This window comes from Struthio camelus, chromosome 21 (assembly GCF_040807025.1).
Source record: "Struthio camelus isolate bStrCam1 chromosome 21, bStrCam1.hap1, whole genome shotgun sequence".
Lineage (NCBI taxonomy): Eukaryota > Metazoa > Chordata > Aves > Struthioniformes > Struthionidae > Struthio > Struthio camelus.
In genome coordinates this window covers 9,145,884-9,160,318 of record NC_090962.1, presented here as the reverse complement: position 1 = coordinate 9,160,318, position 14,435 = coordinate 9,145,884, and the positions used below count along the sequence as shown (strand labels likewise).

Here is a 14,435-nt window from a genome sequence, read left to right as displayed (position 1 = left end):
GCGAGGGGCCTTGGAGTGGATTTCCAGGAAGGCGAGGGGCCTTGGAGTGGCTTTTGGTGAGGGCGAGGGGCCTGCGAGCAGGTTTCAGGAAGGCCGCGGGGCCACCGAGTGGCTTTCGGAGAGTGCACCGAGTGGCTTTTGGGGAAGCCTCGCAGCCTCGGAGTGTCTTTTGGGGATGGCGAGGGTCCTCGGAGTGGTTTTTGGGGAGGGCTCGGGGCCACCGAGTGCCTTTTGGGGAGACCGAGAGACCTCGGAGTGGCTTTCGGGGAGGGTGAGGGTCCTCGGAGGAGCTTTTGGTGAGGGCTCGGGGCCTCCGAGTGGCTTTTGGGGAGGGCGAGGGACCTAGGAGCGGGTTTTGGGGAGGGCGAGGTGCGTTGGAGTGTCTTTCGGGGAGGGCAAGGGGCCACGGAGTGGCTTTTGGGGAGGGAGATGTGTGTGGGAATGTCTTTTGAGGAGGGCGAGGGGCGTCGGAGGGCCTTTTGAGGAGGCCGAGGGTCCTCGGAGCGGCTTTTGGAGAGGCCGAGGGGCCTTGGCGTGGCTTTAGGGGAGGGCGAGGGGCCTCGGAATGTCTTTTGGGGAGGGCGAAGGGCCTCGAAGGGGCTTTCGGAGAGGCTGAGGGGCTTTGGAGGGGCTTTCAGGGAGGGCGAGTGGCCTGCGAGCAGCTTTTGGGGAGGTCGAGGGGCCATGGAGTGGCTTTTGGGGAGGGCGAGGAGCCTCGGAGTGGCTTTCCAGGAAGGCGAGGGGCCTTGGAGGGGCTTTCAGAGAGGGCGATGGGCCTGTTAGCAGGTTTCGGGAAGGCCGAGGGGCCACCGAGTGGCTTTCGGGAAGGTCGAGGGGCCTCGGAGTGGCTTTCGGGCAGGGCGAGGGGCCTCGGAGTGTCTTTCGGGGAGGGCTCGGGGCCTCCGAGTGGCTTTTGTGGAGGGCGAGGGGCCTCCGAGTGGCTTTCGGGCAGGGCGAGGGGCCTCCGAGTGGCTTTCGGGGGGGGCGAGGGGCCTCCGAGTGGCTTTTGGGCAGGGCAAGGGGCCTCCGAGTGGCTTTTGTGGAGGGCGAGGGGCCACCGAGTGTCTTTCGGGGAGTGCGAGGGGCTTCAGAGTGGCTTTTGTGGAGGGCGAGCTTCGTTGGAGTGTCTTTTGGGGAAGGCGAGGGGCCATGGAGTGGCTTTCGATGAGGGTGAGGGGCGTCGGAGTGGCTTTTGGGGAGGGCTCGGGGCCTCCGAGTGGCTTTTGTGGAGGGCTAGGGGCCTGCGAGTGGCTTTCGGGAAGGCCGAGGGGGCCTCCGAGTGGCTTTTGAGGAGGGTGAGGGGCCTCAGAGTAGGTTTTCAGGGAGGGCTCGGGGCCTCGGAGTGTCTTTTGGGGAGGTCAATGGGCCTGCGAGTGGCTTTTGGGGAGGGCTCGAGGCCTCGGAGTGTCTTTCGGGTAGGGCGAGGGGCGTGGGAGTGTCTTTTGGGGAGGGCGATTGGCGAGCGAGTGGCTTTTGGGGAGGGCGAGGGGCCACCGGCTATCTTTCGGGGAGGCCCAGAGGCCACCGAGTTGGTTTCAGTGAAGGAGAGGGGCCTTGTAGCAGGTTTCAGGAAGGCCGAGGAGCCACCGAGTGGCTTTTGGAGGGGCCGAGGGGCCACGGAGTGGGTTTTGGGGAGGGCGTGGGGCCACGGAGTGGGTTTTCGGGGTGGGCGAGGGGCCTCGGAGTGGCTTTTGGGGAGGGCGAGGGGCCACCGAGTGCCTTTCGAGGAGGCCGAAGTTCCTCGGAATGTCTTTCAGGGAAGGTGAGGGGCATCGGAGTGTCTTTCGGGGAGGGCGAGGGGCCTCAGAGAGGCTTTTGCGGAGGGCTCGGGGCCTCGGAGTGGCTTTCGGGGAGTGCGGGGGGCCACGGAGTGGCTTTTGGTGAGGGCAAGGGGCCTCGGAGGAGCTTTTGTGGAGAGCGAGCAGCGTCGGAGGGGCTTTTTGGTAGGCCGCGAGTCCACCGAGTGGCTTTCGGGGAGGCAGAAGGGACACCAAGTGGCTTTTGGGGAGGGCGATGGGCCTCGGAGGATCTTTTGGGGAGGGCTCGGGGCCTCGGAGGGGCTTTCGGAGAGGCCGAGCGGCGTCGGAGGGGCTTTCGGGTAGGGCGAGGGGCCACCAAGTGGCTATCGGGGAGGGCGAGGTGGCTGCGAGTGGCTTTCAGAGAAGGCGAGGGGCCTGCTAACAGGTTTCGGGAAGGCCGAGGTGCCTGCGAGTGGCTTTTGTAGAGTCCGCGGGTCCTCGGAGTGTCTTTTGGAGGAGCCGAGGGGCCACGGAGTGGGTTTTGGGGAGGGCGTGGGGCCTCGGAGTGGGTTTTCGGGGAGGGTGAGGGGCCTCGGAGGGGCTTTTAGGGAGGCCGAGGGGCCACTGAATGCCTTTCGGGGAGGTCGATGGGCCTGCGAGTGGCTTTTGGGGATGGCCGAGGGGTATCAGAGTGGCTTTTGGGGATGGCGAGGGGTGTCGGAGTGTCTTTTGGGGATGGCGAGGGGCCTTGGAGTGGATTTCCAGGAAGGCGCGGGGCCTTGGAGTGGCTTTTGGTGAGGGCGAGGGGCCTGCGAGCAGGTTTCAGGAAGGCCGCGGGGCCACCGAGTGGCTTTCGGAGAGTGCACCGAGTGGCTTTTGGGGAAGCCTCGCAGCCTCGGAGTGTCTTTTGGGGATGGCGAGGGTCCTCGGAGTGGTTTTTGGGGAGGGCTCGGGGCCACCGAGTGCCTTTTGGGGAGACCGAGAGACCTCGGAGTGGCTTTCGGGGAGGGTGAGGGTCCTCGGAGGAGCTTTTGGTGAGGGCTCGGGGCCTCCGAGTGGCTTTTGGGGAGGGCGAGGGACCTAGGAGCGGGTTTTGGGGAGGGCGAGGTGCGTTGGAGTGTCTTTCGGGGAGGGCAAGGGGCCACGGAGTGGCTTTTGGGGAGGGAGATGTGTGTGGGAATGTCTTTTGAGGAGGGCGAGGGGCGTCGGAGGGCCTTTTGAGGAGGCCGAGGGTCCTCGGAGCGGCTTTTGGAGAGGCCGAGGGGCCTTGGCGTGGCTTTAGGGGAGGGCGAGGGGCCTCGGAATGTCTTTTGGGGAGGGCGAAGGGCCTCGAATGGGCTTTCGGAGAGGCTGAGGGGCTTTGGAGGGGCTTTCAGGGAGGGCGAGTGGCCTGCGAGCAGCTTTTGGGGAGGTCGAGGGGCCATGGAGTGGCTTTCGAGGAGGGCAAGGAGCCTCGGAGTGGCTTTCCAGGAAGGCGAGGGGCCTTGGAGGGGCTTTCAGAGAGGGCGATGGGCCTGTTAGCAGGTTTCGGGAAGGCCGAGGGGCCACCGAGTGGCTTTCGGGAAGGTCGAGGGGCCTCGGAGTGGCTTTTGTGGAGGGCGAGGGGCCTCCGAGTGGCTTTCGGGGAGGGCGAGGGGCCTCCGAGTGTCTTTCGGGGGGGGCGAGGGGCCTCCGAGTGGCTTTCGGGGGGGGCGAGGGGCCTCCGAGTGTCTTTCGGGGGGGGCGAGGGGCCTCCGAGTGGCTTTTGGGGAGGTCAATGGGCCTCCGAGTGTCTTTTGGGGAGGTCAATGGGCCTCCGAGTGGCTTTTGTGGAGGGCGAGGGGCCACCGAGTGTCTTTCGGGGAGTGCGAGGGGCTTCAGAGTGGCTTTTGTGGAGGGCGAGCTTCGTTGGAGTGTCTTTTGGGGAAGGCGAGGGGCCATGGAGTGGCTTTCGATGAGGGTGAGGGGCGTCGGAGTGGCTTTTGGGGAGGGCTCGGGGCCTCCGAGTGGCTTTTGTGGAGGGCTAGGGGCCTGCGAGTGGCTTTCGGGAAGGCCGAGGGGGCCTCCGAGTGGCTTTTGAGGAGGGTGAGGGGCCTCAGAGTAGGTTTTCAGGGAGGGCTCGGGGCCTCGGAGTGTCTTTTGGGGAGGTCAATGGGCCTGCGAGTGGCTTTTGGGGAGGGCTCGAGGCCTCGGAGTGTCTTTCGGGTAGGGCGAGGGGCGTGGGAGTGTCTTTTGGGGAGGGCGATTGGCGAGCGAGTGGCTTTTGGGGAGGGCGAGGGGCCACCGGATATCTTTCGGGGAGGCCCAGAGGCCACCGAGTTGGTTTCAGTGAAGGTGAGGGGCCTTGTAGCAGGTTTCAGGAAGGCCGAGGAGCCACCGAGTGGCTTTTGGAGGGGCCGTGGGGCCTCGGAGTGGGTTTTCGGGGAGGGTGAGGGGCCTCGGAGGGGCTTTTAGGGAGGCCGAGGGGCCACTGAATGCCTTTCGGGGAGGTCGATGGGCCTGCGAGTGGCTTTTGGGGATGGCCGAGGGGTATCAGAGTGGCTTTTGGGGATGGCGAGGGGCGTCGGAGTGTCTTTTGGGGATGGCGAGGGGCCTTGGAGTGGATTTCCAGGAAGGCGAGGGGCCTTGGAGTGGCTTTTGGTGAGGGCGAGGGGCCTGCGAGCAGGTTTCAGGAAGGCCGCGGGGCCACCGAGTGGCTTTCGGAGAGTGCACCGAGTGGCTTTTGGGGAAGCCTCGCAGCCTCGGAGTGTCTTTTGGGGATGGCGAGGGTCCTCGGAGTGGTTTTTGGGGAGGGCTCGGGGCCACCGAGTGCCTTTCGGGGAGACCGAGAGACCTCGGAGTGGCTTTCGGGGAGGGTGAGGGTCCTCGGAGGAGCTTTTGGTGAGGGCTCGGGGCCTCCGAGTGGCTTTTGGGGAGGGCGAGGGACCTAGGAGCGGGTTTTGGGGAGGGCGAGGTGCGTTGGAGTGTCTTTCGGGGAGGGCAAGGGGCCACGGAGTGGCTTTTGGGGAGGGAGATGTGTGTGGGAATGTCTTTTGAGGAGGGCGAGGGGCGTCGGAGGGCCTTTTGAGGAGGCCGAGGGTCCTCGGAGCGGCTTTTGGAGAGGCCGAGGGGCCTTGGCGTGGCTTTAGGGGAGGGCGAGGGGCCTCGGAATGTCTTTTGGGGAGGGCGAAGGGCCTCGAATGGGCTTTCGGAGAGGCTGAGGGGCTTTGGAGGGGCTTTCAGGGAGGGCGAGTGGCCTGCGAGCAGCTTTTGGGGAGGTCGAGGGGCCATGGAGTGGCTTTTGGGGAGGGCGAGGGGCCTCGGAGTGGCTTTCGAGGAGGGCAAGGAGCCTCGGAGTGGCTTTCCAGGAAGGCGAGGGGCCTTGGAGGGGCTTTCAGAGAGGGCGATGGGCCTGTTAGCAGGTTTCGGGAAGGCCGAGGGGCCACCGAGTGGCTTTCGGGCAGGGCGAGGGGCCTCCGAGTGGCTTTCGGGGTGGGCTCGGGGCCTCCGAGTGGCTTTCGGGCAGGGCGAGGGGCCTCCGAGTGGCTTTCGGGGAGGGCGAGGGGCCTCCGAGTGTCTTTCGGGCAGGGCGAGTGGCCTCCGAGTGTCTTTTGGGGAGGTCAATGGGCCTCCGAGTGGCTTTTGTGGAGTGCACCGAGTGGCTTTTGGGGAAGCCTCGCAGCCTCGGAGTGTCTTTTGGGGATGGCGAGGGTCCTCGGAGTGGTTTTTGGGGAGGGCTCGGCGCCTCCGAGTGGCTTTTGGGGAGAGTGAGAGACCTCGGAGTGGCTTTCGGGGAGGGTGAGGGTCCTCGGAGGAGCTTTTGGGGAGGGCGAGGGGCCTTACAGTGTCTTTTGGGCAGGGCGAGGGGCCTTACAGTGGCTTTCGGGGAGGGCGAGGGGCGTTGGAGTGGCTTTTGGCGAGGGTTAGGGGCTTCCGAGTGTCTTTCGGGCAGGGCGAGGGGCCTCCGAGTGTCTTTCGGGGTGGGCGAGGGGCCTCCGAGTGGCTTTCAGGGAGGGCGAGGGGCCACCGAGTGGCTTTCGGGGATGGTGAGGTGTCACCAAGTGGCTTTTGGGGAAGGCGAGGGGCCTCCGAGTGTCTTTCGGGGAGGGCGAGGGGCCTCGCAGTGGCTTTCGGGGAGGGCGACGGGTGTCGGAGTGGCTTTCGGGGTGGGCGAGGGGCCTCCGAGTGTCTTTCGGGCAGGGCGAGGGGCCTCCGAGTGGCTTTCGGGGGGGGCGAGGGGCCTCCGAGTGTCTTTTGGGGAGGGCGAGGGGCCTCCGAGTGGCTTTCGGGCAGGGTGAGGGGCCTCCGAGTGTCTTTCGGGGAGGGCGATGGCCTCCGAGTGGCTTTCGGGGAGGGCGAGGGGCCTCCGCGCAGCTGTCTGGGCGGGCGAGGAAGTGTCCAAAAAGTGCAGCTATAATGGTAAAAAAACGCCAAACTTGCTGTGCAAACATCCCTAACCTTCGGAAGAAACCACCAGTGGATGGAGGGCACCCAAGGCCCGTTGGTGTGCTTTTCAGTGCATGGTGGTCCCCTTGCTGTGCCTTTTGATGTGCCTCAGAGCTCAATGTGGCTTCCAGGGTACCCAACTCACGGGAACAAAAACACTTATCCCAGAAAATAAAGCGCTGCAGAAGGCAGCACGACAGCTGTGGTACCCTTCCTCCCATCCCTTACTTAAGCACACAGTCCTTAAGACCATGAAACATCCTCTTTCGGGCTCACAAATGCAAGGCCAATGCAAGCACCAGTCTGCCAGCACAGCATGGCTCTTTGCTCCGGAGCACAACAGCCTTGGGCAGGCTGTGACAGTGCTGGCATGGGGCCCCAGCATCCTGGTACCGTCACATGCCAGCCTGGGGACAAGGCAGGGACTGCCAGCCATAAGGAACTTTAGGAGAGAGAGAGAAGCTGTTGAGGGGGAAAGCAGAAACTAGGTTCTTCATGCCGTACGTTTGGAAGACGCTCATTTTCTGCACTGGCAACAGGGGAGGACTCATCAGAAGTGTCCCCCTCCAACTCCCTCTACATCCCCGGTAACTGTGCTACAGCTCATGTGCAAGGGCAAGTCAGTAAGCCCCATCACACAAGATTTTTTCCCGACTACAAGAAAGGGCAACCATAAAGCCCCAAACAGCCAATTCACACTTCAGGGTGAGAGGAACAAGACTTTATTTTGAAAATGGAGTCAATCTCGAATCAAAATCGTATCAATGGAGGGAAGAAACAAACAGAGTAGCAGCAGTGCCAACTGGTCCCTGGTGCAAACTACACCAGAATCACTGCGTTTCCAAACCCTTGGGCAATGGATTCCCCTCTAACAGCTGGTTCATTTTCCCTCCTACTAGTGGCCCCAAATGTTTAAAAAAAAAAAAAATTCAAAATCAGAGCCGTAGCTTGTCTGGCACCTACCAGTCCTCAAAGTTATAGTAAGGATCCTGACTGCCGCTGGTCTCTGCGTGGTGCCAGAGATAGGAAAAAAGGTTCTTCCTCCCATAGGGAGCTCAGTCGGATTTCTCCTTCTCCTTCATATGCAAGAAGACAATGCTGAACATGAAGAGGCCTACCATCATGGAGAAGGCACCAGCATAGTACGGATATGCCGAGGGGATAAAACGTTCATACTGCGTGTGCTGGAGAGGACGCACAGACACCTAGAAAAGGAGATAATGTCTCTCGAGTTTGGCAGTACACCATAACAGATCAAGATAATCTCTTGCACACAGCTCTAACTCTCTCTGCTCTGTAGTGCCTGTTGCGTCACTAAAAAGGCAAGGGAGTTGTTTATTTTTTGGACCAAATCACTGCTTTCCTTGTTAACTAAAAGCTTTCTGATATATCCCACGTATTTTTAAAGCTCCAAAGTCTCTACTTTGGAACAAACATTTGCACAATTCAAGCCTCCGCAACAGTAAGACTGTCTGTGCTGGCGTTCTCAGCAGCTGCACAAAAGTTCCCCAAAAAGGGGCAATCACAATCACAATTTTTTGTGAAGTCTATTTCGGGAGCTTACTAAAGAACTCCAAAAAGCAAAGCAAAAGATAAGGAAGTACAAAGTGCTCAAATTCCTTGTACATTCAAATACATTGCAACCCAATAACAACTTTAATAGATATCCTCTTCTCTTGCATGATAAATTCGCACTGTACTTACCTGGGTAGAGGAGTACAGGTGGGTATAACCCAGTCGGTTATAATCCACTTTAAACTGAAACACTCCATAGACGTCTGGCAGCTTGAACTGCACACTGTATTTGCCCCCTATGAAAGAGAAAGCAGCCATGTTTAACTGACACAGAAAACAGGAAGACAGGAGCTGTGGAAATCTCCTCTTTGCAACAGGTCTTCCCTCTTACAAATACTGTCACGCCAAGAGGCAAGAACATGCAAACCCAAGCCTGGAGAGGCGAGAGAAACCTACCATTTCTCTTCAAGAAAGTTCGGACAAACGGATCAATGCGGACAAACTCCAGCTGAATATCGTCTCCATCAAAGGGGACCCACTTCCCGTCAGAGAGCTTTTCAATGACAATGCTGTACTCCTGGAACAAACACACAGTGCATTCACATTACATAAGACTAATACCTGAAAAACGGACATTAAAGACAAACAATGCCAGAGTAAGATGCTATGGACGGCAGACGTTTCAAGGGGATCAGGGAATTCTCCCAAATTTCTTTTTCCAAAGCAAATTAGGTACGTTTGCCCTCTTAGAAACACAACTGAGCTATCAATGATCGAATCAGCTCTCAGTGGCCAAAAAGTATGTAGATATAGATCTTACAGAGACATGAAATAGCTCCAACTATACTTTTCAGCTCCCTAGGCAGCTGAAATCTGAAAGAATCCTCTCCAGTAAAACAGGTTTTATAGTTATCATCTTCAAAGGCAATAAGATGGTTTTTCCAGCTTGCCAAATGATACGCTTTGATTTTACTTTCCACAGCAAAGTTTGAAATCTCTATATTGAAAGACAGACAAGTAATGACCAAGCAAAAGCTCCAGAACATGCCCTGCCACCAGGCTCAAGTTTTTTGCACAAGAGTTACCCAAAAAAAAAAAAGTCACTATTCAATATCAGCAACATTTAACACAGAGGTCACGGGCTTCTCCAGACCAAGACGCTTAACGCATGACCGTGGCCCACTGTCAGCGCTCTCAGCACTAATTCACTTGCGCCTGACGGAAGCGATAGAGTTAATACAAAGATCCAGCTCTCCAATTTTTAACTGGTGAAGCAAAGACAAATCTGCTTCCATGTTTCTTGCTGCCCAAAGAACAGGAGCACATTCCAACCCCATCATCTGCAGTCTTACCACAAGATCGGTGACAGTGTAGGCATTTGGAGGTGCATGTTCTCCCACGCGGTGGTGAGACACCGCTCCAACACGCAGCACTCCCTCTTCCTTGAACACCCAGCGGGACAAGGCAACGGCCAGCTCGTAATTACCAGTCTGCGAGTACCTACAGACAAAGAAAGGCTGAGAAAGTACGACAGCCACTCTGAAAAACTACAGCACATGCCAAAAATGAAGCCATTAATGGATTGGAAAGCAACACAAAGCTAGCCTAGGTTCAAAAAGGGAATTACCTTCCAAAGCATTCCTTCCTACAAGGCTAGAGGTACCTATCATGCACTCTTTATGTTCCAGCTTTCTGCTACAGATGCTTGCTCCTCAAGCATCAACTTCAATCTGCTGGGCAGTCACTAAATATGGAGACAAATATTTTAAAAAGAAATCCAGCACTTAGTTTATGACTTGCTTATTAATGGGACATGCTTGTGCTGAAAGCAGGTCGCGACATGGAATATTGTGCACATCACAGTTGCACCCTCCAGGCTATCAATTGTATTTGCAAAACCTTTGGACGTTCCGGATGCAAAAACGACCTGATGTTATAGACAGGAAAAGCTACCAGTAGAAAACACACACCTTGTGCTAGTTAGCTACCTCAACTGCACTAAAGTCCAAAGAACACAAGTCTTCACCTTCTTCAGCAAAGTACTCTGTGTATTTCCAATAGCACAAATATTTGTTGTCTGTTTCTCAGCGCTTTCTTGATCAAATAGCTCCCCAAACATTCCTCAGCCAGGGATCCAACAAGTTACCATACCTCTTGGAGCCAGGAGTAGCTTTCTGCACAGCAGAATTGAAGAAAGCATCGCTAAAGAAATCCAAGGAGCCACTGAAAACAACACGGGCATTGTTCCTTGCTTGGAGTCCAGCAATCAGAAGGGTGTTCTTCCCAACAGCGTGCGGATACTGAAGAGGGGCAAATCCAAATTTAAAGTAGCATTTAGCCAATTCACAGGTGGTGGAAGATAAGTCTCCAGGTTATCAGATTTCATTACCGCCACAGGCTTGCTGCAAGGTGACACACTCTGACCATTGCTAGCACTGTCCACAAGGAAGTGCAGCTTAGAAGCAAGTTGACTGCCAAGAATAACCAGGAACAGCATTAGCAGCCTTTTTCCTCCTACCTCCCTGGCTGGAATAAAACCCCTTAAAGGAGATATACTTTGACTCCAGCATAGGCTGTATTCTAGGCTGGCATTTCTTCCAAAGCACCATTCATGCTGTGCATTTTCCCAACAAAACACAGAAGGGAAGAAAGATTCCCAGGGCAATGTCCAAAAGCAGATGATGGCCTGCCGCTTTCAAAATCAGGAGATGAACCCCTTGAGAATTTTTGCACGTTGCTGAAACCGAGGGAGCTAAGTTTGGCCCCAAAGAGGAGAAAATGAAACTGAACATACCTGAGTAATAGGCTTATCTGGGAAGAAGGAATAAGAGGTAGAAGAGCCGGTCAGGATATCGAGTACCAGCGGGTTGTCGGGATCAGCCACCATCCTTCCAGGGGGAGGCACAGTGAGCAGCAGGAACACCCCCCTTAGCCACCCAAACCCACAGGAACATGCCTATGCCACTTAAACTCCACAAACTTTCTCACTCTTGGAATTTAGCAAGACACTGGCAGAACGTGCATGCTTAAAGAAGTCTACCAGGCCCAAAATAACAATGTTTTAATCTTTCTTCGAGGTGTACAATCAAGCTGCAGTAATTCACATTAAGAAACACTGCAAAGTCAACAACTGAGTTACTTTGGGAGGTTTTCCTTCTATTATGATCGGAAATCAAGAGAGATTTCGTAGCCCAGAAAAACAGAAAAGCCTAAAACAAGTGCAGTGTGGAGATAAATATCAAAAGACTTTATTTCACTGTCTGTGCTGAGAAAAAGACAAGTAATGGACAAGAACTAGAAAATTCAGTTTCACTCAATACCTGTCAACAAGTTAGAACAAGCCCCATTACTTGCTGCAGGTCTCAAAAGTTAAGAGTCACAGTTGGCTACCCCTACACACTTAGTTTACAGTAACACCAATATTTTTGAGATGCTTCCCCAGCAACAGCTTGTACTACTACACCCTCCCTGCCAATCCTGCTTTGCAGGTCACTTACCCAACTCCTCGAAAAAGGATGGGATTCAGCGTAGTTTTCCCCACAATAGTGGGAGCTTTTAGTAGATTTTCAGCATCTGCGACTATAAGCGTGTGCTGCCAGGAAACAAGAGAGAGCTGGGTAAATGCACTGTCTGCCTTCTGAACACTAAAGCACAGGCAAATGATTCTATGCCCACTCTATATAACTTTTATGCTTTGGAATGGTGAACAATAGTTTCCTTTTTAGGTGACAATTCCTTCTTTACAGATGACTGAAATTGAATGGCATTTGAAAAAGGGTTACAATTCCCTTAAAATGCAGGAAAAAAAAGCATTTTTTGTTTAATTATAATTACGATCAGATTAAACATGCTGATACAGAAGGAAACGTAAAACACCTTTTGATAAAGAAAATATTGTTGCTCATTAACTAGCATCACCTACAGGAGTTTGACCAGTTACTTCCCCATATTCAGTCACTTTCATCTTTAAAGTACGACAGCTCCCACGTACTGCTGAAATAGTTTCATTTCAATGCCAATTACTAGAATGCGTTAAGTTCAGGCCTTAATTTAGGTTTTAATTTTAAAGTACTGACTGACACTAGAGCAAACTGACACTAGGAGAAAAAAAAAAAGAACGGGTGAATCTGGTAACTCTTACGAAAAGGAGGTGCTTCAAACGGTACCTCAACCAAAAACATACTGTCAAAAAGGCTCAACAACATGTCAAGGCAGCACATCATAGGACTGCGTGCATTTCCATACTGATTTCTCTCATCAGTGCCTGGGATTAAACATTCCCTTTGCCTCATTTAAAGTGTCACACTTAACATCTTCATTCCTAATCTGCCAGAAATAAAACTGAAATAAGATGCACTTCATGAGCACCTGAAATTCCCCTCTCCCATCTTGGAGCCCCTCCAAACCAACACTATGCCCACTGGCACTGCTTGAGACACGGGGACAATATGAAACTACTTCAGGCAACAGAAAGATCAAAATCAGGAAGTTCAGAAAGACAGATCCAAGGGCATAGATCCCAGATGAGCCCAGCATTAGGATATTTTGCCTGCAGTCCTGACAGCAGCTTGGCTGAATGCTGCTAAATGACGCTATTTAAGACCTTCTTTGGAGCAAGTTGGGACAGCAGAGAACAGAAGGAAGAAAAGGAGGGAAATAATGACACGAGATTCATCTACGAATCTCACAGCTAATTGCAAGTCACTTCTCGCTACCAAAAACATAAGCTGCCTCACAAAACGCGCTCCCTCCCTTCAAGGATAGGCCACGCCCAGAATATTCAGACAAAGACTTTTACCTGGCCTGGGTCCGATATGTCGTAGTTATGGTGGTCTATGACAGCTGTCCTTTCCTCATCAAACTCTATCCCACATTCGCTACCCAGTTCTCGCAGGGGGTCCCCTGGCAGGACAAAACAGACTCTCAGTTATGCAGCGTGCTCAGAAGGATGCGACGTCAATCTCAACAGTCAACATAAGAAGCAAGTACAGCTTGCAGACATGTGCTCAGCACCCTATTAGCCAAACCACGCGCATTCACAACCTCCCTCAGCTAAATTCCCATCAACAATGTCGCTGAGGCAATTTTCTTGTCTTATCCCAAGTCTGTCGCTCAGGCCCTCCAAGACATTTCAGTACAACCTTGAGATTCACAACAAGAAACTGAACGCACAGAGCACCATCCAGTTAAGGTTCCCTTTCACAAAATTACAGTCAATGCTTTAAGGGCTGTGATGACACAGAAAAAGTTCTCTTTTCCTCTCCAGGCGTGAATTCCTGCACTGCATCTACAAAACGCAAAGCTAAACGGCTGTGGCCTACAAACCAATGAGGTAGCACGTTCTTTCGTCATCAGCTTTTTCTTGCAGTACCTCCAAAAAAGGGGGAATAAGCTATCCGCTCCCTGCAGGAGGTAAGCAGGCAAAGGTACCTGTTACACAAAGTAGCTGACGCACACTGGTTTGCTCGTGACACTACCTCATCTGACATGAGGCCACTTCATCTGACAAGTACTTGTACTCACCAATATCTGAGCTGGCAGCTACGAGGACACTGCCACCACCGTCAATGAAAGCAGTGATGGTTTCCACATTGATGTTTCCGCCAAAATCTGAAAACGCAGACCAGAAATTCACCCCTCTATCATCGGCTGCAGCCCGCATCTCAGAAATAAGCCCAAGCATCCACAACGAAAACCACAGCCACACACTAAATCACTTTGCTCACAGCTAAAAGAATCATCGTTACAGCAAAGGCCTGGAAACAAGCTCAGTTAATCTTAACTCTACCCACAGCATCATTACGTCTTGCAGAGCAGCCACCAGCTACCAGCAAGACCGAAAGCGATCCAAAACGCATGACTTGATCAATATTCATAAGATGCTTTAAAACCCCTTTTCAAAAAATGCCACCAAGCTACAACAGCACTCATACTTTCCCCAGAGCTTTTCCTTCATGTATTTACCTTCCAGCGATGGTGAAAAGATGATCAGGTTATCGTACAAAAACTCTCCGTATTTTATAAGAGACAGACCAGCCTCATCAGCCGTCCGGAAGGTGAGATCAAAGCCCCGGTCTGCATCGGCAACACAAAATTGACCACTGTAAACACTCCACAGGCCAAAAGAGAAAAATCAACGCAGCCTCACAGCAGCTGCCACACTCCGAGCTGGCCACGGCTTGGAGGCACAAGGACCTTCGCGGAGCGTCACTGAGGTGTCCCCGGAGAAGACGACACGGGCATTAAACACCCGAAAAGCCCCTGCGTTGCCACCCGCGACCTTCACCTTCTGCTAACGCCATCGGGCACCCCGACCGCCTCCCCGGGCCCGGCCCGGCTCCCCCGAGCTCTACCCGCCAGGCTGCGGAAGAAGAGCGAGTGTGTGTCCCGCAGGTTGCCGTTCTCCAGCAGCACGAGGGTGCGGGGCCCCCCCTCCGCCCCGGCCGCCGCCGCCGCCGCCGCCAGGAGCCACCACAGAGCGAGCACACCCGCCGCCATCTTCGCCGCCGGTCGCACGCTTCCCCCCGGCAAGAGGCGGGGCGCGGGGCGCCAATCAGCGGCGGGCGGCGCGTAGGCACCCTCCAATCGCCGAGGGCCAGCTCGCACTGCCGACCAATCAGCACCGCGGACGGAGGGAGGGAGGCGGGCCGAACGCGGGAAAGAGGAAAGAGGAAAGAGGAGGGCCGGGGCTGCCCGGGACGGGGACGGCGGCGCGGCCTCTGCTGCTCCCCCCGCGGCCGCGGCCTGGGCCTCTCCACCGAGCTGCGGCGCTGGGGA

At 55.0% G+C, this 14,435-nt stretch overlaps 1 protein-coding gene across 1 annotated transcript; it reads right to left on the bottom strand.

Annotated features, from left to right (window-relative positions):
- Positions 1-6,849: 6,849 nt before the first annotated feature.
- Positions 6,850-14,359, bottom strand: DDOST (dolichyl-diphosphooligosaccharide--protein glycosyltransferase non-catalytic subunit). The gene is made up of 11 exons (XM_068915461.1): positions 14,012-14,359; positions 13,623-13,733; positions 13,182-13,268; positions 12,457-12,560; positions 11,156-11,250; positions 10,453-10,546; positions 9,810-9,958; positions 9,011-9,158; positions 8,115-8,235; positions 7,848-7,954; positions 6,850-7,348 (listed from the first exon to the last, which is right to left on the bottom strand). The coding sequence occupies exons 1-11, from the start codon at positions 14,154-14,156 to the stop codon at positions 7,199-7,201; spliced, it is 1,311 nt and encodes a 436-aa protein (XP_068771562.1). The 5' UTR covers positions 14,157-14,359; the 3' UTR covers positions 6,850-7,198.
- Positions 14,360-14,435: the final 76 nt, after the last annotated feature.